Source organism: Oncorhynchus nerka, linkage group LG26 (assembly GCF_034236695.1).
Source record: "Oncorhynchus nerka isolate Pitt River linkage group LG26, Oner_Uvic_2.0, whole genome shotgun sequence".
NCBI classification, from domain to species: Eukaryota; Metazoa; Chordata; class Actinopteri; order Salmoniformes; family Salmonidae; genus Oncorhynchus; species Oncorhynchus nerka.
In genome coordinates, this window is record NC_088421.1 from 31670210 (window position 1) to 31693229 (window position 23020).

At 44.4% G+C, this 23020-nt stretch overlaps 1 protein-coding gene across 1 annotated transcript in view; it reads left to right on the plus strand.

The window, feature by feature from the left end:
• The window catches only part of cep112 (centrosomal protein 112), a 154931-nt gene that overhangs the window by 16514 nt on the left and 115397 nt on the right, over positions 1-23020 (plus strand). The window contains exons 8-11 of the mRNA XM_065010955.1: positions 1802-1894; positions 2203-2262; positions 3629-3708; positions 22095-22230. Of these exons, the coding sequence (XP_064867027.1) occupies positions 1802-1894; positions 2203-2262; positions 3629-3708; positions 22095-22230 (369 nt within the window). The remainder of the gene's footprint in view (positions 1-1801; positions 1895-2202; positions 2263-3628; positions 3709-22094; positions 22231-23020) is intronic.

Sequence of the window (23020 nt, forward strand, 5' to 3'; positions counted from 1 at the left end):
TGATGCTACACCACTGCATTACCTGATGCTACACCACTGCATTACCTGATGCTACACCACTGCATTACCTGATGCTACACCACTGCATTACCTGATGCTACACCACTGCATTACCTGATGCTACACCACTGCATTACCTGATGCTACACCACTGCATTACCTGATGCTACACCACTGCATTACCTGATGCTACACCACTGCATTACCTGATGCTACACCACTGCATTACCTGATGCTACACCACTGCATTACCTGATGCTACACCACTGCATTACCTGATGCTACACCACTGCATTACCTGATGCTACACCACTGCATTACCTGATGCTACCACCACTGCATTACCATTACCTGATGCTACACCACTGCATTACCTGCATTACCTGATGCTACACCGCTACATTACCTGATGCTACACCACTGCATTACCTGGTGCTACACCGCTGCATTACCTGATGCTACACCACTGCATTACCTGATGCTACACCGCTGCATTACCTGGTGCTACACCGCTGCATTACCTGATGCTACACCACTGCATTACCTGATGCTACACCCCTGCATTACCTGATGCTACACCACTGCATTACCTGATGCTACACCCCTGCATTAACTGATGCTACACCACTGCATTACCTGATGCTACACCCCTGCATTAACTGATGCTACACCCCTGCATTACCTGATGCTACACCACTGCATTATCTGATGCTACACCCTGCATTACCTGATGCTACACACCTGCATTATCTGATGCTACACCCCTGCATTATCTGATGCTACACCACTGCATTACCTGATGCTACACCGCTGCATTACCTGATGCTACACCCCTGCATTACCTGATGCTACACCCTGCATTACCTGATGCTACACCCCTGCATTACCTGATGCTACACCACTGCATTACCTGATGCTACACCCCTGCATTACCTGATGCTACACCACTGCATTACCTGATGCTACACCCCTGCATTAACTGATGCTACACCCCTGCATTATCTGATGCTACACCCCTGCATTACCTGATGCTACACCACTGCATTACCTGATGCTACACCACTGCATTACCTGATGCTACACCACTGCATTACCTGATGCTACACCACTGCATTACCTGATGCTACACCCCTGCATTACCTGATGCTACACCACTGCATTACCTGATGCTACACCACTGCATTACCTGATGCTACACCACTGCATTACCTGATGCTACACCACTGAAAGAACTATTAGCTGGGCACACGCTATTCAATTCAAGGGGCTTTATTGGCATGGTACATATGTTAACATTGCCAATGCAAGTGAAGTAGATAATAGAAGTAGATAATATACAGACAGTGATGTTCATGCTGTCTCATGCTGATGGTCCTCTCCCAATATACAAAAGTGAAATAAACAATATAAATGAACAGTTCCACACTCTCTCAAAGATGTTGTAGAATGGTTAGATATATCTTCATGCTATACTGTGTATGACTTATGTTCAACTGAAGCCTTGACAGCATTTATATCCCCCTGCTGCTGAGTCATATGGTTGTTAGATAAGTCTCCTGTTGTTATCCTCGCTCACTTTCTCTCTCTCTATTTGACCTTTTAGTCATTTAGTAGACACTCTTATCCAGTGCGACAGGAGCAATTAGGGTTAAGTGCATTGCTCAAGGGCATATCGACAGATATTTCACCTGTAGGCTCAGGGATTCAACCCAGCAACCTTTCGGTTAATGGCCCAACGCTCTTAACTTTACCACCTGCCTCTCTCTTTCTCTCCATCCCTCCATCTCTCCCTCTCTCTCAGGCCTCTGATGTGATTGAGGACCTGGAACAGACAGTGGCTCAGCTCAGACAGCAGCTACAGGACAGTGAGCACAGGAGACTGAAACAACTCAGGGTAAACTGTGTGTGTGTGTGTGTGTGTGTGTGTGTGTGTGTGTGTGTGTGTGTGTGTGTGTGTGCGTGTGCATGCGTGAGCGAGAGAACTGCTTCATTCCACAACTGGAATAAGTAGAAAAGACTATACAGATGTGTGTCCAGAGACCCATAACCCTAAAGATCCTCTGCTGGATAGATTTTCAAGCCGATGGGTGTTTTGTTTGAATGTGAATAATGGGAAAAACACATCTCACATAAAAAATTACTTGTTGTGGTTCTTTGTAGTTCTGTTTGAATGTTTCAGACTTCCTGACTTGTGTTTTCCAGGACACAGAGAATAAACTTCAACAAGAGAAAGCAGATCTGCAACACCACTGTGAGAAAAAGGTACCATCTCTATCAATAGTTACCCGCGCATCAAATCAATGTAGTTACCCTCATGTCAAATCAATAATCAATATTTGTGTCAATACAATACTCTCATATCAAATTGAGATTATATGGCTGACCTCTTATTTAGTGTATAGGCTCAAAATAAACAAAGGAAGACTGTCTCACTTTGTCTTAATGAGGAGCGTCCTTTCCTCTGAGTCTTACTCTACATAACTATGTAGGCCTACCGTGCCTAAAGTCAACTCTGTGAAACCTAAAGCCTGATTATAATGACATTCTACCTGCCTTTCCAGACTGACTGTGGTTCAATGGGAGAGATAAAAGCCTGGGAGCCACATGGTCCTGATCCCCTTCTACCCTTCCCTTTGATATGTTATGTTCTGCCTGTAAACTCAAAGCTGTGATTAACAGGTCAGACTACTGCTGGTCACAGGGCTCAGTGGCTGTGGGAGGAAGGGTGGAGTGGAAAGGTGAGGGGCATTCGGAGGAGTGAGGGTTTGACATTTAGGGGAGTTGGGGGTTCAAATCAAATGAAATCACATTCTATTGGTCACATATGCATATTTAGCAGATGTTTTTGCGGGTGTAAGGGGGAGAGCTGGGGTGTGGCGTGAAGTTGCCCAATTTAAGGCCATAGGGGACGGGAGATGAAGTCTTGTCCGTCCGAAGAGCCATGCTCAGTCGCCCCAGCTAAATCCAGCAAGGACCTTAATTGCTGCCAGACAGCAATGGCAGTGACCCCTTTCTCTTTCAAGCCTCCCTTCAAAGCCAATGTGTTGTCATAAAAAATCCCCCATCTAATGAGTTGGTCCGGCCAGGCCAGAGTCAGGTGGGTGAAGATCAGGTTTAAGATGCAGGTCCACACACCTGGTTCATCTTCAAAGTAAAGCCTGCATGTTGAAGGGCATAGCAGTCAGTCATAAAGAGGGGTTGGGGGGGGGACTGATACACCTGCAAGCTAGCTAGCTACCAGGTCTGGGTCTCTGTTAGCAGGGTCACGGTGAGGGTCAATGCCATTTCACCTTCTGTTGTTTAATCATTATGTGACTGAAGTAAGTTGTTAGTTGAAAAAATAGTTAAATAGCTGCATCAAATGAGTGCACAGCCTTTCTCCAGCTCCCAGTAAACTTGATGAAAGAATCTGTCTGTCTGTACATTCTTAAACGCCTATCAAGAGATGGGCCCAGATGGCAGCTTGATGATGGGTGGAGATAAGAGGTCAGGGAGAGGCAACCCCAGGGCCCAGGTGGATAAGGTCATGGAAAGGGGTGCTTGCTGAGAGATGGACCTGCTGTCATAGTGTCTGTCTCGGTTTCTCTCTCTGTCTCTTTCGCTCTCTCTCACAATCACAATCACACAGGTGCGTGCCCTACACAACGAGGCGGAGAAAGAGAGAGAAGAGACCAAGAAGAAGATCTCCAAACTTGAAGAGTCACTGAAGTGAGTAGCAAAACACTGTAAATCAAATGTCTGTTTTCTTCTTTCATTTCATCACTACTTGGGGACTTGCCATTCAGTTTGGTTCAGAACACATCAGAAACATGGGATTTGTTCACACACATCACCAACCCACAAACCCACAATTCCAGCTTATGAAAAATGTCTCACAGCGAGCCAACACAGGCTTCCATCCATGCAATTATACAATGATACAATCCCCCCAAAGTCACTGATTTAGAAAAATGCTTAAGCACTCAGACATTGGTAAGTGCTAGTTACAGGGCCCGGGATACAGCTATAATTTGCAGAGCTCACCCTTGTGCCGTAATTGAAAACTTATTTGAAGCTATATCAAATGTTGTCACTTTTAGTCTCTCCATATGTGCCTGTCTGACACATGCTGAAACAGGAACCTCCATAGAGAGTTCTCATATCTGTGCTTGTGCAGCGTCCCCAGTTGTGGAGCAGTGCCGAATTCCGTATTGTTGTACACCTCTCCTGTCTCAGATCTACAAAGGCCGTGTCCGAATACCCATACTAGCGTATTAAACTGCATACTATTTAGCACACACCGTTTAGTAAATAGTATTTTTCCAAATTCAACCAGCCTGATAATAGATAATTTATCTAAATGCTAAATAGAGTAGGAATGGAGTTATAGGCCTACTCAGGCTGGTTATAGGCAGACTATCACATTTGACCTACACTGAGTGTACAAAACTTTAAGAACACCTTCCTAATATTACGTTGCACCCCTCTCTTTTGCCCTCAGAACAGCCTCAATTCATTGGGGCATGGACACTACAAGGTGTTGAAAGTGTTTCACAGGTGGTCTTAATGTTTTGTATACTGTGTATAATGTAGTAGATCCATATAGCCCATCTATCCTATTTACAAAGAACTGAAGACAGAAACTGATAAATTGGGAACAACTGGACAGCAACATAATGAACTAAAGCACTGATCATTGGGAACGAGATCAGAACGACTGCTAAGGCTTGATCCATAAATTCAATAGGTAGCCTACAAAAGCATACTTGATTTTCAAAAATTCACAATTTCCGTAATGTTGCATACTATTATTCCCCAAAAAATGTGCATACTCAAACAGCCTACTATTTAGGATGCAAGTATGGGTATTTGGATACAGCCAGTGTGTCCTCCAGATGTGTAGTTAGCAGGGGTTAATGGCTGAACCCGGGGATCACTGAGGGCGCACTGGAAGACATGGAAGTGGTTAGGACTAGAAAGAGGCCTGCCAGAGAGAGAGAAGAGCACCTTGGCATACCTGGCCACTCTATTTCATGTCAATTAGGCTTTCTTTCCTTTTCTCTCGTTCTCTTGTCCCTCTCTTTCTTTCATTCTTGTTCTCTTACTCCCTCCCTCTCCCTCCCTCCCTCTCTTTGTCTGGAATTAGTAAGAATCGCAGCAGCCTCGTTTGACATGTTATACAGTCTGACATGTCACCCACCCTGCGATCCTTCCCACCTATGTCATTGGTTTTGTTTGTTTACTTGTCTGTTGTGCTGAGATTCCACACCGCTACTTTTCTATCCTCACTTCATACTGCATCGTTTGTAGTCATCACGTCGTATGCCCATATTTGGCAAGTCTGTTAACGAGCAGGTGACCTCATCTGTGACAAGGGGCTGTGGGGCTATGTCCCAATACTCTAATATGGCCTCATTTCCTGAATAATTTTACTTGAGACCATTGGTCATTGATGTAAAATCTTTGAATGGTCAAAAATATTATAATGTCGAACCAAATATGGGCTTTTCCTTTACTGCCCTCTGCTACATTATTCCAGCTACAATCACATCTCATGCACCCCTCCCATCTCATCCCCCCTGCACCTCTCCCTCCATCCCGCCCTTCCTCATACATTTCTCCCTCTCTCCATCCCTCCCACCAGATGTTTGGCTGACTGAGCTCCTCCTATCAGGCATTCCCTCCTTTCCTCCTCTCCTTTCCTCAGTCTGCTATCATTCCATTACAGTAGAGTACAGTCAGAGCTGACAGGCTAGGCAGGGCCAGGTCTAATCCAGGGCCTCCTAATGCTGCATGCATTCCTCACACTAATTAATGGCCCCGGAACACAGCCCTGCCCCAGACCAAGTCTCAGCCTTAACCTCAGCCCCCCAGTCTCCTAATGGCCCCGGAACACAGCCCTGCCCCAGACCAAGTCTCAGCCTTAACCTCAGCCCCCCAGTCTCCTAATGGCCCCGGAACACAGCCCTGCACCAGACCAAGTCTCAGCCTTAACCTCTGCCCCAGTCTCCTAATGGCCCCGGAACACAGCCCTTCCCCAGACCAAGTCTCAGCCCTAACCTCTGCCCCAGTCTCCTAATGGCCCCGGAACACAGCCCTGCCCCAGACCAAGTCTCAGCCTTAACCTCAGCCCCCCAGTCTCCTAATGGCCCCGGAACACAGCCCTGCCCCAGACCAAGTCTCAGCCCTAACCTCTGCCCCAGTCTCCTAATGGCCCCGGAACACAGCCCTGCCCCAGACCAAGTCTCAACCCTAACCTCTGGCCCAGTCTCCTAATGAGATCCAGTCAAGCCTGTTTACCGTACTCTACTCTCGACTAGGGCTGTGGCCGTCATGACATTTTTTTCAGCCGGTGATTGTCAAGCAAATAACTGCCGGCCTCCCGGTAATTGACCGTTTATTAACATAAACACATTTAGCATCTTCTGACTTCCACACATAGCCTACAAGCCACTGATGCAGATCTTTGGAACATCTACATTTTTTAAAAGTATAATATATCCATGTAATATAGCCTACACCTTCACAATAAAGCCATTAAATATTTTAGACAGGTCTAAAGAAGCATGATATGAATGAAATGTAGTCTAGTTCAGAAGAACACAATAGCATACTCTATTATGTTAAGCCCTGATCTGACTATGCGATATGGCTGTGGGCTACACTAGTTCATTTAGCAGACAAGATTTACTTAGAATTCCTTGGAATTATTCTATATTATTTTATAGTATGAAGAATACAATTGAACATAGGATATTTTATCCAAATGATTCGAGAGAGTGCGCACTTGCAGGTATTTTGTGTTGAGCGGTTAACAAAGAAACTGGTACTCCTATATGCTTAATTTAGAGTTATTTATGTAACTGTAGTTGTGATACAAATGCTGGGCTATATGTTTTGATTTTTAATACATTCTAAGGCTACGTGATGCGACTCTAATGATGATTTGAAAAAATCGCATGAAAGACTTGAGCTCTGCTTAGTTTTTTTGTGCAGTCTATACACACTTCATCAGTCTCTCATTCACAGTTTGAGTACTTGAATTTCCTAGAGCATCCCCCTTGTGTCCCCCTAAAAAAATCCATGCCTTTTGCGGCCCTTGGGCTGAATATAGTAATTAGAATTCCCTTCTCCCGGCTGCGTGCTCCAAAGCACCTCTCACTCACATGGCTCTCTCAGGTAGCTCAATTCTTATTAGCCAATGCATGTGACGTGATTGGGTCTTTCTCACAGGCTACAAGTGAAGACAGACACATCGGGGAACGCAACTGTGCATGTCCTTATTCAATTCCGATGTGCATATTAAAGATATTAGAAAAACTGTCCACATTTATTTTTCATCAGCCCACAAGATGAGTAGGCCTAACGAACAGCAAAAGCACTAGCCTATGTCAATCTACTATCCCCCATAATACAACATTTGACCTATTGTACTCTGTGCCAGAAATAAATATTCCAAACATAGTCTGGGACTGTTGTGGGATGCGATAAATCCCAAATGAATACAACCACTGACGCAACAGATGAGAACATTTAGCAAAAATGTTGATAAACTATTTGGCTATTTCTTCACATCATAAGCGCAGCAATGTGCACACGGCAGTAGGCTATAATCGCAAATATTCCACTAGCAGGAAAACCACAAATGCGATTATGCATGTAATTATTTTATTATAAAGGTGAATTTCTATGTTGAAAAATATCTTCCCCAAACTTGAAACTCATGCAGCGGCTCTACACCCATTCTAATGCGGATGAATGTGCTTAATTTTAAGAAGTTATTTGGCCACTTTAGTTGTGAAACAAACCTCATCAAAACTTATAGACCTATGGGCTAGGCTACATGAGGTATGCGACTATGATTTGAAAAAGTCGCAAGAAAATCATGCGCTGTTCCTTGCCTTAAGTTGGGCATCATTCACCAGTGATAATATATCATTCATATACTAAATAATATATGTATGCAATTTCTTTTGATTTAGAATGGACCATTATCATGTACTTGTCTCGAAACAGGGGCAGCGGAAAAAATACATGTCTTCTATGCACTTAAATAGCGAATGGAGGACCCTTTTCAAGTGGTTCATTTTCCTGCCAGCTAGGTAGGCTATACTTCTGTATAGTAGGCCTAGCCTCTAGAAAGCTGATGAGTTCCTCCTCTTTTTAATAGAGGCCATCACTCTGTTTTCTCACGCAATTGCATAGCCTATAGAAATGTTTACGCAACATGAGCTCATGGTCGGTCTGTCATTAAGTATTTGATTAGATTTTCGATTACATTTGCATTGATGTCTAAATAGTAGTTAATGGCTAAATGACCATCAGCAGGGGGTACCTAAAGTACATGGAATTTGAGTCAATGTGCAGCAGTCACGTAACAGTCCTACTGTCACATGCTTTGTAAACAACAGGTGTAGATAACATGAAATTTATTTATTTAACTAGGCAAGAAAATCAGAAATAATAGAAAATAAAAGAACAAATTCTGAGGTAGATATTTATTTATTTATTTAACTAGGCAAGTCAGTTTAGAACAAATTCTTATTTACAATGACAGCCTACCCCGGCCAAACCTGGACGACACTGGGCCAATTGTGCGCTGCTCTATGGGACTTCCAATCACGGCCGGATGTGAAACAATAATCTTGAAAATGTGAGGAATGTGTGTTTCTATGATTTTAATGTGAGTTCTACACCTGACATGTGAATTTGATGTGGTTATTAGGCAGGAAATGCATTGAGGCTATTGTCAGGTAAAAACCCATTGATTTCTCAGTCCTTTACATTCCACTGAGATCTGAATCGACACATTATTCATATCGCTCAGTTCCAAGGACAAATATTCCCTGTGAAGACTAGACGGTGATAAAGGCGCATTTTAATGCAGATTCGCTTGACAGAATGAATACATTCTCCTATCATCTGTCACTGGTGTCCCAGACACGTAAGCGGATGTGAGAGAGGACGCATTTGATGAGGCAGCAGACGTAAATCTGGACGCATAAATTATCACTCTGCTCGGTGACAAGCGGGCCGGTCTCTCGTTAGTGTTAAACAGTTAGAAATAGTGAGTGTCGCGTCAGAGCTCAGAGCTAATTAATTAAGAACTCAGTCTGGTAGGGTGAGAAGGAACGCCCTGCACACACACAGATGCATTCGCACGCACTGGAAAGATTTAGCAGTGGCCCTCAGATCTTCAAAATTACACAGCTGCACCATTGAGAGCATTTAGTGCGTACAGCCAAGTACATTACTGGGGCCAAGCCCCCTGCTATCCAGGACCTCTATACTAGGCCGTGTCAGAGAAAGGCCCAAAAAATTGTCAGACTCCAGCCACCCACGTCATAGACTGTTCTCTTTGCTACCGAACGGAAAGCGGTACCAATGCACCAAGTCTGGAACCAACAGGACCCTGAACAGCTTCTACCCCCAAGCCATTAGACTGCTAAAGAGTTAGTGTGGGTAGCTATTTGGTTAACTATTTAACTATCTGCAGTGACCTGTTTTACACTAACTTTTTTGACTCATCACGTACGCTGCTGCTACTGTTTATTATCTCTCCTGTTGCCTAGTCACTTTTTTCCTAGCATCTCAGTGCTAGAGGCGTCTCAACCCTGGTTCGATTCCAGGTTGTTTCACAACCAGCCGTGATTGGGAGTCCCATACGGCGGCGCACAATTGGCCCAGCGTCGTCACGGTTAGAGTTTGGTCGGGGTAGACCGTCAGTGTAAATAATAATTTGTTCTTAACTGACTTGCCTAGTTAAATAAAGGTTAAATAAAATAAATATGTACCTCAATTACCTCGTGCCCTGCACATTGACTTTGTACTGATACCCCATGTATTTAGCCATGTTATCATTACTCATTGTATATTTAGTATTACTTTTATTTTCTATTATTTCTCTATTTTCTTTCTCTCTGCATTGGTCCCGTAAGTAAGCATTTCACTGTTAAGTCTACACCTGTTGTTTACCAAGCATGTGATGAATAACATTTGATTAGATTAGAAAATGTAATTTGACACACACACACATACACACACACACACACACACACACAATGAGAGTCTGATGTGATGTCTGCTACCTACTTGCTGCCGTGGCAACAGTGAAGGCCTTCAAAGATGATCCAGGAGAACTTCAAAGCCACAGCAGGACTGCACGCAGGTGTGTGTGTGTGTTTATGTGTGTTCAGTGGCTGATAGAGGAGATGGGAGGATGAGAGATGAAATTAAACAAGTTTAAACCTCTCGACATGCCCAACAGGCGCTTGGGTTTATACCTTAGACAGGCTGGCATCTTTGTAGATTGTGTGCACTGTGCAAACATGGATATGTGTGTGTTTGGGTCCTTTTTTATCACACCATGTTTCATTGTGGATCCGACTAATGTATTCCGACGTGTGTCTCTGTATTTGTGCTTCCGTTAGTGTTTCTGCATAAACACTTTACTTTCTGCGTAAACGCGGGACAGCGGCAGCAGGTATTTTGTTTGTTTGGGATCAGGAGAGTTGTTTGTAAAAGGAAGGTGTGATCTACACTCCTCTGAACCCTCCCAAAATAAAGAAGACAAGGAAAACCTCTATCCCGCCATGCAAATGAACATGGCTGCATCAGTTAGATTTCTACGTCCGCGTCGCTATAGCAACAACATAAAGAACTACAAAGCAGAGAAGAAAACCCGTTTTCTATCTCTTCTTTCATCCCAGTGCCGTTCAGATCATTAGCATAGAGATGGAGAGATGTGCTGGGGACAGAGAAATGGGAGAGGAGGAGAGATACATAGGCAGCCTGCTCTCCAGATGAGCTGCCTCCACAACAATGAGCTCCTAATGGCAGTGGAACATGAACAATAACATCAACTAAATGCTAATGAAAGGAGAGAAACAACACACCCTGCCTCAGTGCCTCCACCCTAGCATTTCCATCTATCTTAAGAATCTGGCTTCTCCTTGGCTGGGGGTGATGGGACTGAGGGGGGCTGCTGGATGGAGGGGTCCAGGGAAGGTGGGGATGGAAAGGGTGGATCTGTGAAATGGATCTTGGGTAATGGAAAGCTCTACGTGACTCAATAGTGGAAGTCCCCTGGTGGCCATATAGACTGGCCTAGGTTGAAAGAGGGTTGTTACCACACCTCAATACTTTACACCAGAACAAAGGTTTAAGGAACCAGTGGGACCTGATCTACTGTTTAGATATGTTGAGTGCCTGATTGGGATGTGATTCCATCTGTGGAAAGGCCTACTACATTCAGGTTAACTAAATCAGTCACAAAGTAAGAGAGGTATTCAGTGTAAAATTGTCTCTTTTCAAATCAAATGCTTCGTAAACAACAGGTGGAGACTAACAGCAAAATGCTTGCTTATGGGCCCTTCCCAACAATGCAGAGAGAAAAATTATAGAAAGATAATAACTCAAGGAATAAATACACAATGAGTAAAGATAACTTGGCTATATACACGGGGTACCTGTACAGAGTCGATGTGCAGGGGTACTAGGTAATGGAGGTAGATGCACTACATGACCAAACGTATGTGGATACCTGCTTGTTGAACATCTCATTCCAAAATCATGGGAATTAATATGGAGTTGATCTCCCCAGAATGAGTCAGTGGTGCTAGGGTAGTCGCGCCACCAGCCGGTGGGTTGACTTCTGCAAGGTGAACCTTTCCCAAGGTTGTGCATACACTACATGGCCAAAAGTATGTGGACTGCTCGTCGAAAATCTCATTCCAAAATCATGGGCATTAATATGGAGTTGGTCCCCCCTTTGCTGCTATAACAGCCTCCACTCTTCTGAAAAGGATTTCCAATCGATGTTGGAACATTGTTTTTGGGACTTGCTTACATTCAGCCACAAGAGCATTAGTGAAGTCAGGCACTGATGTTGGGCGATTAGTCCTGGCTCGCAGCTTTCCATTTCATCGAAAAAGGTGTTTGATGGGGTTGAGGTCAGGGCTCTGTGCAGGTCAGTCAAGTTCTTCAGCACGATCTAGGCAAACCATTTCTCTATGGACCTCGCTTAGTGTATGGGGGTGTCATGACTTTGGCCTGGGGATAGGTTTATGACAGTCATAAATACCTCTTTCCCCCTTTTTCCTCTCTCTACCCTACTGATGTGACATTAGAAAACCCCTTGGTTAACATAGAGATTCTGGGAACATCAGAAGGTGGGGGGAAATGAACTATATTCTGGTAATCCGACCAATTGAACATATGCAGTGGTACTTGATGAATATGATGTCAGTTCGGTTGTCATCTGATACATTCTCATCAATGATAGGATGACATAAACTCTACAGTGGAAAGTCTACACATCAGAATTATCGGATTCACATGGAGTTGTTGTTCAATTTAAATGTTTGAATATTAAATTATTTGTGGGATTTTAGCTTCTAAAATGTGAGAATTGGGTTTTCATGAATGAATTAGGCCCGACTCAGTGGCCCGCCCATGTGAAGAGACATAGGTTGTAAACTATGAAACACACCCATTTTCTCCCTCCACTATATAAGCCCTTGACAAAAATGTAACCTCCTTGTTCCGAGGATGTGAGGACGACTGTCCGATGTCAGAATGGTTCAGATAATAACTACAGAACGAAGCCAACCTCAGCGTGAGCTTTGGTTGCGAATGGTAGGAACTTTGAACTCTTATTCACTACAGAAGTGATACCTCCTAGCCATTGAGTTAGCAACAGCAGCTGCAAACGTGGGTTAGGAAGGAACAGACAGAGTATCCCGTATACCACACAACAACGTTACTACAACGTATTCAGTTGACCACCAGAGACATTCTTCAAAGGACTCGGTTTGGCAACACGGCCTTCCATCTACCACCAACCTACCGAAGCGCAGCTCAGAGTAAATATTTATTGCGTTTTCCTTTTCCAAATGGGCGGTAATTTAGAATGCATAAGATAGTGTGTTTACGATAGCACAGCTTCTCCCTTTTGTTCCTCAGTCTTCCCGCTCTTTCACTCAAACCCAGCCCCTTTTCTTTTGTGTAACCAGCTGTCATATCTTTTCCGCCCTCTAGGGACGTTTTCCTTTATGACGTCATTTGTATTCAAGGTATGATTCAGTCTTTGTATGTGTAATTCTGTGTGATTAGTTAGGTATTTAGTAAATGCATAATTAAACCCAATTTTGTCTTGCTGATTCAACTTGTTAGCCAGGGTTCGTGAAGATAACCAAGAATTTACAACTTTCAGATGAGACTGAATTAAAGTGACGATTAATATTGACTGCTATTGATGTAAAATATTACTAGGTCTTTAAGAGTTTATTCGGAAGATAACAGCTCTATAAATATTATTTCGTGGTGCCCCGACTCTCTAGTTAATTACATTTACATGATTAGCTCAATCAGGTAATATTAATTACGGAGAAAGGATTTTATAGAATAGCATGTCATATCACTTAATCCGGCATAGCCAAAGACACGACAGGGGCATTGTCATGCTGAAACAGGAAAGGACCTTCCCTTCACTGGAACTGTTGCCACAAGGTTGGAAGCACAGAATCATCTAGAATGTCATTGTATGCTGTAGCGTTTAGATTTCCCTTCACTGGAACTAAGGAGCCCGACCCATGAAAAACAGCCTCAGACCATTATTCCTCCTCCACCAAACTTTACAATTGACATTATGCATTCGGGCAGGTGGCGTTCTCCTGGCATCTGCCAAACCCAGATTTATCCGTCGGACTGCCTGATGGTGAAGCGTGATTCATCACTCCAGAGAACGCGTTTCCACTGCTCCAGAGTCCAATGACGGCGAGCTTTCCACCACTCCAGCCGACACTTTGCATTGCACATGGTGACCTTAGGCTTGTGTGCGGCTGCTCGTACATGGAAACCCATTTCATGAAGTTCCCGACAAACAGTTATTGTGCTTACGTTGCGTCCAGAGGTAGTTTGGCACTCAGTAGTGAGTGTTGCAACCAAGGATTGCACTCGGTGGTCCCATTCTGTGAGCTTGTTTGGCCTACCACTTCGCTGGTGAGACGTTGTTGTTCCTAGATGTTTCCACTTCACAATAACAGCACTTACAGTTGACCGGGGCAGCTCTAGCAGGGCAGAAATTTGACGAACTGACTTGTTGGAAAGGTGGCATTATATGACGGTACCACGTGGTATGAGGGCCCGACATCCACAGATGGGGGTTGTGCTTACAGCCCAACACCGTGCAGGACGTTTGTCATTTTCCAGAGACCACCAAGATTGGCAAATTCGCCACTGGTGCCCTGTGCTCTTCACAGATGAAAGCAGGTTCACACTGAGCACATGTGACAGTCTGGAGACGCCGTGGAGAACGTTCTGCTGCCTGCAACATCCTCCAGCATGACCGGTTTGGCGGTGGGTCAGTCATGGTGTGGGGTGGCATTTCTTTGGGGAGCCGCACAGCCCTCCATGTGCTCACCAGAGGTAGCCTGACTGCCATTAGGTACCGAGATGAGATCCTCAGACTCCTTGTGAGACCATATGCTGGTGCGGTTGGCCCTGGGTTCCTCCTAATGCAAGACAATGCTAGACCTCATGTGACTGGAGTGTGTCAGCAGTTCCTGCAAGAGGAAGGCATTGATGCTATGGACTGGCCCGCCCGTTCCCCAGACCTGAATCCAATTGAGCACATCTGGGACATCATGTCTCGCTCCATCCACCAACGCCACGTTGCACCACAGACTGTCCAGGAGTTGGCGGATGCTTTAGTCCAGGTCTGGGAGGAGATCCCTCAGGAGACCATCTGCCACCTCATCAGGAGCATGCCCAGGTGTTGTAGGGAGGTCACACAGGCACGTGGAGGCCACACACACTACTTAGCCTCATTTTGACTTGTTTTAAGGACATTACATCAAAGTTGGATCAGCCTGTAGTGTGGTTTTCCACTTTAATTTTGAGTGTGACTCCAAATCCAGACCTCCATGGGTTGATAAATTTGATTTCCATTGATAATTTGTATGTTATTTTGTTGTCAGCACTTTCAACTATGCAAAGAAAAAGTATTTAATAAGAATATTTCATTCATTCAGATCTAGGATGTGTTATTTTAGTGTTCCCTTTATTTTTTTGAGCAGTGTATTTTTTGAAGTATTGTTTGTGCATTGCCAGTCAGGGGTGCCAGTATTTTTGGAGCCCACTGTACAGTGTATGTACATATAGGTAGGGATAAGGGACTAGGCAACAGGATAGATAATAAACAGTAACAGCAGCATATGTGATTAGTCAGAAAGGGTCAGTGCAGATAGTCCGGGTAGTTATTGGTTAACTATTTAGCAGTCTTATGTCTTGGGGGTAGAACCTGTTAAGGGTCCTATTGGTTCTAGACTTGGTGCAGATAATTGATTTCAATGAGACTACACTGTATAAATAAAGGTTCAACAGTAAAAAAAAATATTTTGGTTCTGTTTCCTTCAGGGCTGTTAGCCATTCATTACAATAGTTTAGCCAAGTAATGCTCATTATGTAAATATCTGGACACGTGGGTTTAGTGCATGGATGATTTTGCATACTATGGCAACTTCATGAATGATATATGAATCCAAAGTGGTATAAATGCATAGCAGAGATGGGAGAATCCCCTCCAGATATGGAATACCTCTGCTTTCCTCTCTGGATCCCCCCTTTATGCACTTCCTCCCACTGCTGTTCCTCCCTCCGCTGTTCCTCCCTCTGCTCCTCCATAGAGCTGCATCTGCAACTATTTACATGCGGTCCCCAGTGACTGTTATAGGCATCTCAATAGCCTCCTCCTCTTTCTATAGGCGCTGCAATGAAGCAAAGACGGGATGTATGGCAAGTTATCTTGTTCCCTAGTGGCCATTGACTAGTTGGGACTGTGGCTTGTACAGTTGTTTTTATACATAATAAACAGAATGGGAGTTGGACGTCATCCCTGTGGCACACCTTTATTCACAGTTATCACTGAGGCTGAGGTGGAGTGGCAAACTCTATATCACACAGGCCTTTAGCCTGATCTGCCCAACAACAGGCCTGTATCTTAATCCACACACACCATCACCATTACCCTCCTGCTCTGCTGTCTGCATACAGGCCTCTCAGATAGTCAGTTACTGGTCTCTTGCAGTTCTCATTTCTCCCCTCTTTCTCTCTTAAAGCTCAGACAGATTTTTGGACCACAAGATGAGTTCCTCTGTATTCTCTCTCTCTGGTCTCATAGCTCGGCATATTTGCATGTCAGTTCTGAAGCCTCCAAGCTCGATGGTCTTCTCCGACTGCCATCTGTCTCTCTTGGGAAAGGAATGAACAAATATGCTGTTTTATTTTTTCTTCTGAGGGTGTTGAATATTTCAGTTTAGCATTTTCTCTCTTTTATATGCTCCCGCTTTTTTCAGGGTGGGCCTTTGATGTGTCTGTGGATTCGTTATCATTCTGTTTGCATGAGCTCAGACACACACACGCACACACACACACACTGCCTGGCATATGCTGGACCAGACCAGATGTGTCCATATACAGATTCCACATGTTTGTGTTGTGTGTGTCTGTCTACCCTGCAGTCAGACACTCCACCCACATGCAGTACATTACATTGAGGACATTCTGTGCACACATGATGATTAAAGTACAAAACAGCTCATTGATTGAGTTGGCCTGGACTGGCCTGGACAGCATGCTATACTACCATTCTTCAGTAATCACAAAGGACTTCTCTTTCTCAATCAGCTTCATTGTAGTAAAAGACAAACCTCAATAGAAGGATGGTAACTGGTTTATCCTGACTGGCTGTGTCCCATGATGGCTGTGTATGTGATGCACACAGTATGTGTGTATGTGTGCATGTATGTGTGTATGTGATGCATACAGTATGTGTGTATGTGATGCATACAGTATGTGTGTATGTGATGCATACAGTATGTGTGTATGTGATGCATACAGTATGTGTGTATGTGATGCATGCAGTATGTGTGTATGTGATGCATACAGTATGTGTGTATGTGATGCATACAGTATGTGTGTATGTGGTGTATGTGATGCATACAGTATGTGTGTATGTGCCCGTGTATGGGTGCATGTGATGCATACAGTATGTGTGTATGTGCCATACAGTATGTGTGTATGTGCCCGTGTATGGGTGCATGTGATGCATACAGTATGTGTGTATATGCCCGTGTATGGGTGTATGTGAGGCATACAGTATGTGTGCATGTGTATGGGTGTGTGTGAGGCATACAGTATGTATGTATGTGCACGTGTGTGGGTGTGTGTGAGGCATACAGTATGTGTGTATGTGCACTTGTATGGGTGTATGTGATGCATACAGTATGTGTGTGCACATGGATGGGTATATGTGATGCATACAGTATGTGTGTATGTGCCCGTGTATGTGATGCATACAGTATGTGTGCATGTGTATGGGTGTGTGTGAGGCATACAGTATGTATGTGCACGTGGATGGGTGTGTGTGAGGCATACAGTATGTGAGTGCACGTGGATGGGTGTGTGTGAGGCATACAGTATGTGTGTGCACATGGATGGGTGTGTGTGAGGCATACAGTATGTGTGTATGTGCACGTGTGTGGGTGTGTGTGAGGCATACAGTATGTGTGTATGTGCACTTGTATGGGTGTGTGTGAGGCAAGGCGTCATGTGGTTTCAGAGGTCTGGAAAAAGACGGGAGCCCTGGAGCCTCCTGTCTGGCATGTGGCTAGGAGGAAGCCCTGTCATCCTTAAGACACTCACACTCTTCCTCTTCCTCTCCCTCTCTTTTCCCCTCTTTTTATCCCTTTAAGATGGCGGGATGAGAGGATGGCACATCTCTAATTTGATTCCTCTCTCCTTCCACTTCTCTGACCAGAAGCCATTTAAAGCCGTGGGCCACCGAGGAGCTGGCATCCGCCTCTTTCTTCTCCTCCTTCTCCTTCTCTCCGCCAGGCCTCCCTCCATCTTCTCTCTGCCCTCTCATCTCACCCCTTTCTCTGTGATTGATGGTGACTGACTGACTGCTGCTCCCTGTCTCACACACTCCCAGATATTTACACATTTACACACACACACACACATATGGTCACACTCACTTCCTCAGATGGCCTCATGCGTTCATCTATATACAAATGTCAAGTGTTAAATACATGCTTATTACACACACACACGCACACTTTCATACGCACACACTCACAGTCACACAAACAAACAGGCTCGGAGTGACAACACTCTTCTCATGCTCACAACACACCCAACTTCTGTCTTCCTCTTTATTTGAAAGTTTTGAAGACGTTAATCCTGCTATTTCTGTCACATCCTTTCCTTCTCAGTGTTTACCTCTCTCTTTTCCTCCCGTCTTTTCAGCGCGACTTGACTTCACGTCCTTTTGTGTCTGGCTGCTTTGCACAGCACCCTGAAGCCAGTCATATTGCCTGCCTGATTAATAATTACAGAGTACACAACGGCGGGGAAAAACCATTTCTGCCATCTTTGATGTCCGACATGAGAGAGACCAAAATTACAAAGAGACAGAGGAACGCTATAAAGAGGAGGAAAAAATGTCTTCTTTTACTATTTTCTTTCTTTTTTTGTTGCCTCCTTTTCCCCCGTTGTTGTTGTTGTTATTATTATCTTACTGTCTGGTGGTGCGGTACATTAGGAAGGCAGTGGTGAGGGAAGAAATAATGGTTCTCCTTTTCTGTCTGTTCTTTTCCCAAAACATTACAAGACACACATCTACACACACTTGTGTGGGTGTCTGGCAGTGACCAATGACTCATCTTCACTCTGAGCATTAGACATAGTCCTTGTCCCAATGGCACCCTGTTCCCTACACACTGCACTACTTTAGACCAATGATACCCTGTTCCCTACACACTGCACTACTTTAGACCAATGATACCCTGTTCCCTGCACACTACACTACTTTAGACCAATGGCACCCTGTTCCCTACACACTACACTACTTTAGACCAATGGCACCCTGTTCCCTACACACTTCACTACTTTAGACCAATGACACCCTGTTCCCTACACACTGCACTACTTTAGACCAATGATACCCTGTTCCCTACACACTACACTACTTTAGACCAATGACACCCTGTTCCCTACACACTGCACTACTTTAGACCAATGACACCCTGTTCCCTACACACTACACTACTTTAGACCAATGATACCCTGTTCCCTACACACTACACTACTTTAGACCAATGACACCCTGTTCCCTACACACTGCACTACTTTAGACCAATGACACCCTGTTCCCTACACACTACACTACTTTAGACCAATGACACCCTGTTCCCTACACACTACACTACTTTAGACCAATGACACCCTGTTCCCTACACACTGCACTACTTTAGACCAATGACACCCTGTTCCCTACACACTACACTTTTAGACCAATGACACCCTGTTCCCTACACACTGCACTACATAGACACATGCACATCTCTTCCATCGTCTCTGACCCTAGTGTGCCCTCTCACACACTTCCCCTGTCCCCTCTCTTTCCTATCTCGTCAACACAGAGAGTGGAGGCTGGATGACAAACAGACAGTGATCAAATCAAGACAATGCCGATGACTGCAGGCCCGTCTCAGTCACACACACACACACACACACACACACACACACACACACACACACACACACTAGACATGTTCTGAAGGCAGGTTTGACAGCTGCGGTGTATCATTCAGCGTGATCCTGACTTGAAGACGGCCTCTGCTCTGACAGCTCTTTATGCTGGGACTCCCTATATTGTTGACACACACACACCCCCGTACACAAAGCCCTTGTGTACTGAGCTATCACTCCAACCATCACTTCTGCTACACAACCATTAAAGGTTTGAACTGAGAAGTGATGGACAGCAGAGTGTTTTACGGTGAACAAAATCAATCATATTACAGAGAAAATAACTCCTTGTATGTTTATGTATCACTTTTTCTTTTGTCATTTGTGGGGGTGTGTGTGTGTGCGTGTGCATGTGTGTTAATGTATCAAATCAAATTATTTGTCACATGCGCCGAATACAACAAGTGTAGACTTTACCGTGAAATGTTTACTTACAAGCCCTTAACCAACAGTGCAGTTCAAGAAGAGTTAAGAAAATATTTACCAAGTAGACTAAAATAAAAAGTAACACAATAAGAATTTAAATAACGAGGCTATATACAGGGGGCACTGGTACCGAATCAGTGTACTGGGGTACAGGCTAGTTGAGGTAATCTGTACATGTTGGTGGGGGCAAAGTGACTATGCATAGGTAACCAACAAACAGCGAGTGTACAAAGGGGTGGGGGGTCATGTAAATTGTCCGGTGGCGATTTTATGAATTGTTCAGCAGTCTTATGGCTTGGGGGTAGAAGCTGTTAAGGAGCCTTTTGGTCCTAGACTTGGGGCTCTGGTACCGTTTGTCTTGCGGTAGCAGAGAAAAAAGTCTGACAATTTTATGAGCTTACCTCTGACACCACCTATTATATAGGATGGATGGCTGGAAGCTTGGCCCCAGTGATGTATTGGGCCGTTCGCACAACCCTCTGTAGTGCCTTACGGTCAGATGCCGAGCAGTTGCCATACCTGGACGGTGATGCAACCGGTCAGGATGCTCTCGATGGTGCAGCTTTTAGAAACTTTTGAGAATCTGGGGACCCATGCCAAATCCTTTCTGTCTTCTGAGGGGGAAAAGGTTTTGTCGTGCCCTCTTCACAACTGTCTTGGTATGTTGGGACCATGATAGTTTGTTGGTGATGTGGACACCAAGGAACTTGAAACTCTCGACCCGCTCCATTACAGCCCCGTCAATGTTAATGGGGGCCTGTTCGGTCCACCTTTTCCTGTAATCTGTGATGAGCTCCTTTGTCTTGCTCACATTGAGGGGGAGGTTGTTGTCCTGCCAGTTCTCTGACCTTCCTATAGGCCGTCTCATCGATGTCGGTGATCAGGCCTACCACTGTTGTGTCATCAGCAAGCTTAATGATGGTGTTGGAGTCATGTTTGGCCACACAGTCGTGGGTGACCAGGGAATACAGGAGAGGACTAAGTACACACCCCTGAGGGGCCCCAGTGTTAAAGATCAGCATGGCAGACGTGTTGTTGCCTACTCTTACCACCTGAGGGCGGCCCGTCAGGAAGTCCAGGATCCAGTTGCAGAGGGAGGTGTTTAGTCCCAGAGTCCTTAGCTTAGTGATGAGCTTCTTGGGCACTATGGTGTTGAACGCTGAGCTGTAGTCAATGAACAGCATTCTCACATAGGTGTTCCTTTTGTCCAGGTGAGAAAGGGCAGTGTGGAGTGTGATTGAGATTGCGTCATCTGTGGAACTGTTGGGGTGGTATACAAATTGGAGTTGGTCTAGGGTATCTGGGAGGATGCTGTTGATGTGAGCCATGACCAGCCTTTCAAAGCACTTCATGGCTACCGACGTGAGTGCCACGGGGCAGTGATCACATCAAATGTATTTATATAGCCCTTCTTACATCAGCTGATATCTCAAAGTGCTGTACAGAAACCCAGCCTAAAACCCCAAACAGCAAGCAATGCAGGTGTAGAAGCACGGTGGCTAGGAAAAACTCCATAGAAAGGCCAAAACCTAGGAAGAAACCTAGAGAGGAACCAGGCTATGAGGGGTGGCCAGTCCTCTTCTGGCTGTGCCAGGTGGTGATTATAACAGAACATGGCCAAGATGTTCCAATGTTCATAAATGACCAGCAGGGTCAAATAATAAAAGTCACAGTCGTTGTCAATGGTGCAACAAGTCAGCACCTCAGGAGTAGATGTCAGTTGGCTTTTCATAGCCGATCATTAAGAGTATCTCTACAGCTCCTGCTGTTTCTAGAGAGTTGAAAACAGCAGGTCTGGGACAGGTAGCACGTCCAGTGAACAGGTCAGGATTCCATAGCCGCAGGCAGAACAGTTGAAACTGGAGCAGCAGCATGGCCAGGTGGACTGGGGACAGCAAGGAGTCTTCACGCCAGGTAGTCCTGAGGCATGGTTCTAGGGCTCAGGTCCTCTGAGAGAAAGAAAGAAAGAAAGAAAGAAAGAGAGAATTAGAGAGAGCATACTTACGTAATCATTTAGGCAGGTTACCTTCGCTTCCTTGGGCACAGGGACTATTGTGGTCTGCTTGTGTATGTGTTAATGTGTGTATGTGTTTCAGGGAGAAGGAGGAGCAGCTGGGACGTGAGAGGGAGTGTCAGCGGCAGCAGACCCAGCAGGCAGAGAATGCTCTGGAACACTTTAAGAAGCAAGTAGAGATCAGCTCAGAGAAGACCTACGCTAACATGAAACTACAGGTAACATGCTGATAATGCTACATGAAATAACAGGTAACATACTGATAATACTACATGAAACTACAGGTAACATGCTGATAATACTACATGAAACTACAGGTAACATATTGATAATACTACATGAAACTACAGGTAACATGCTGATAATACTACATGAAACTACAGGTAACATATTGATAATACTACATGAAACTACAGGTAACATACTGATAATACTACATGAAACTACAGGTAACATGCTGATAATACTACATGAAACTACAGGTAACATGCTGATAATACTACATGAAACTACAGGTAACATACTGATAATACTACATGAAACTACAGGTAACATGCTGATAATACTACATGAAACTACAGGTAACATGCTGATAATACTACATGAAACTACAGGTAACATGCTGATAATACTACATGAAACTACAGGTAACATGCTGATAATACTACATGAAACTACAGGTAACATACTGATAATACTACATGAAACTACAGGTAACATGCTGATAATACTACATGAAACTACCGGTAACATACTGATAATACTACATGAAACATACTGATAATACTACATGAAACTACAAGTAACATACTGATAATACTACATGAAACTACAGGTAAAATACTGATACTACTAAACTCAGCAAAAAAAGAAACATCCTCTCACTGTCAACTGCGTTTATTTTCAGCAAACTTAACATGTGTAAATATTTGTATGAACATAACAAGATTCAACAACTGAGACATAAACTGAACAAGTTCTACAGACATGTGGCTAACAGAAATGGAA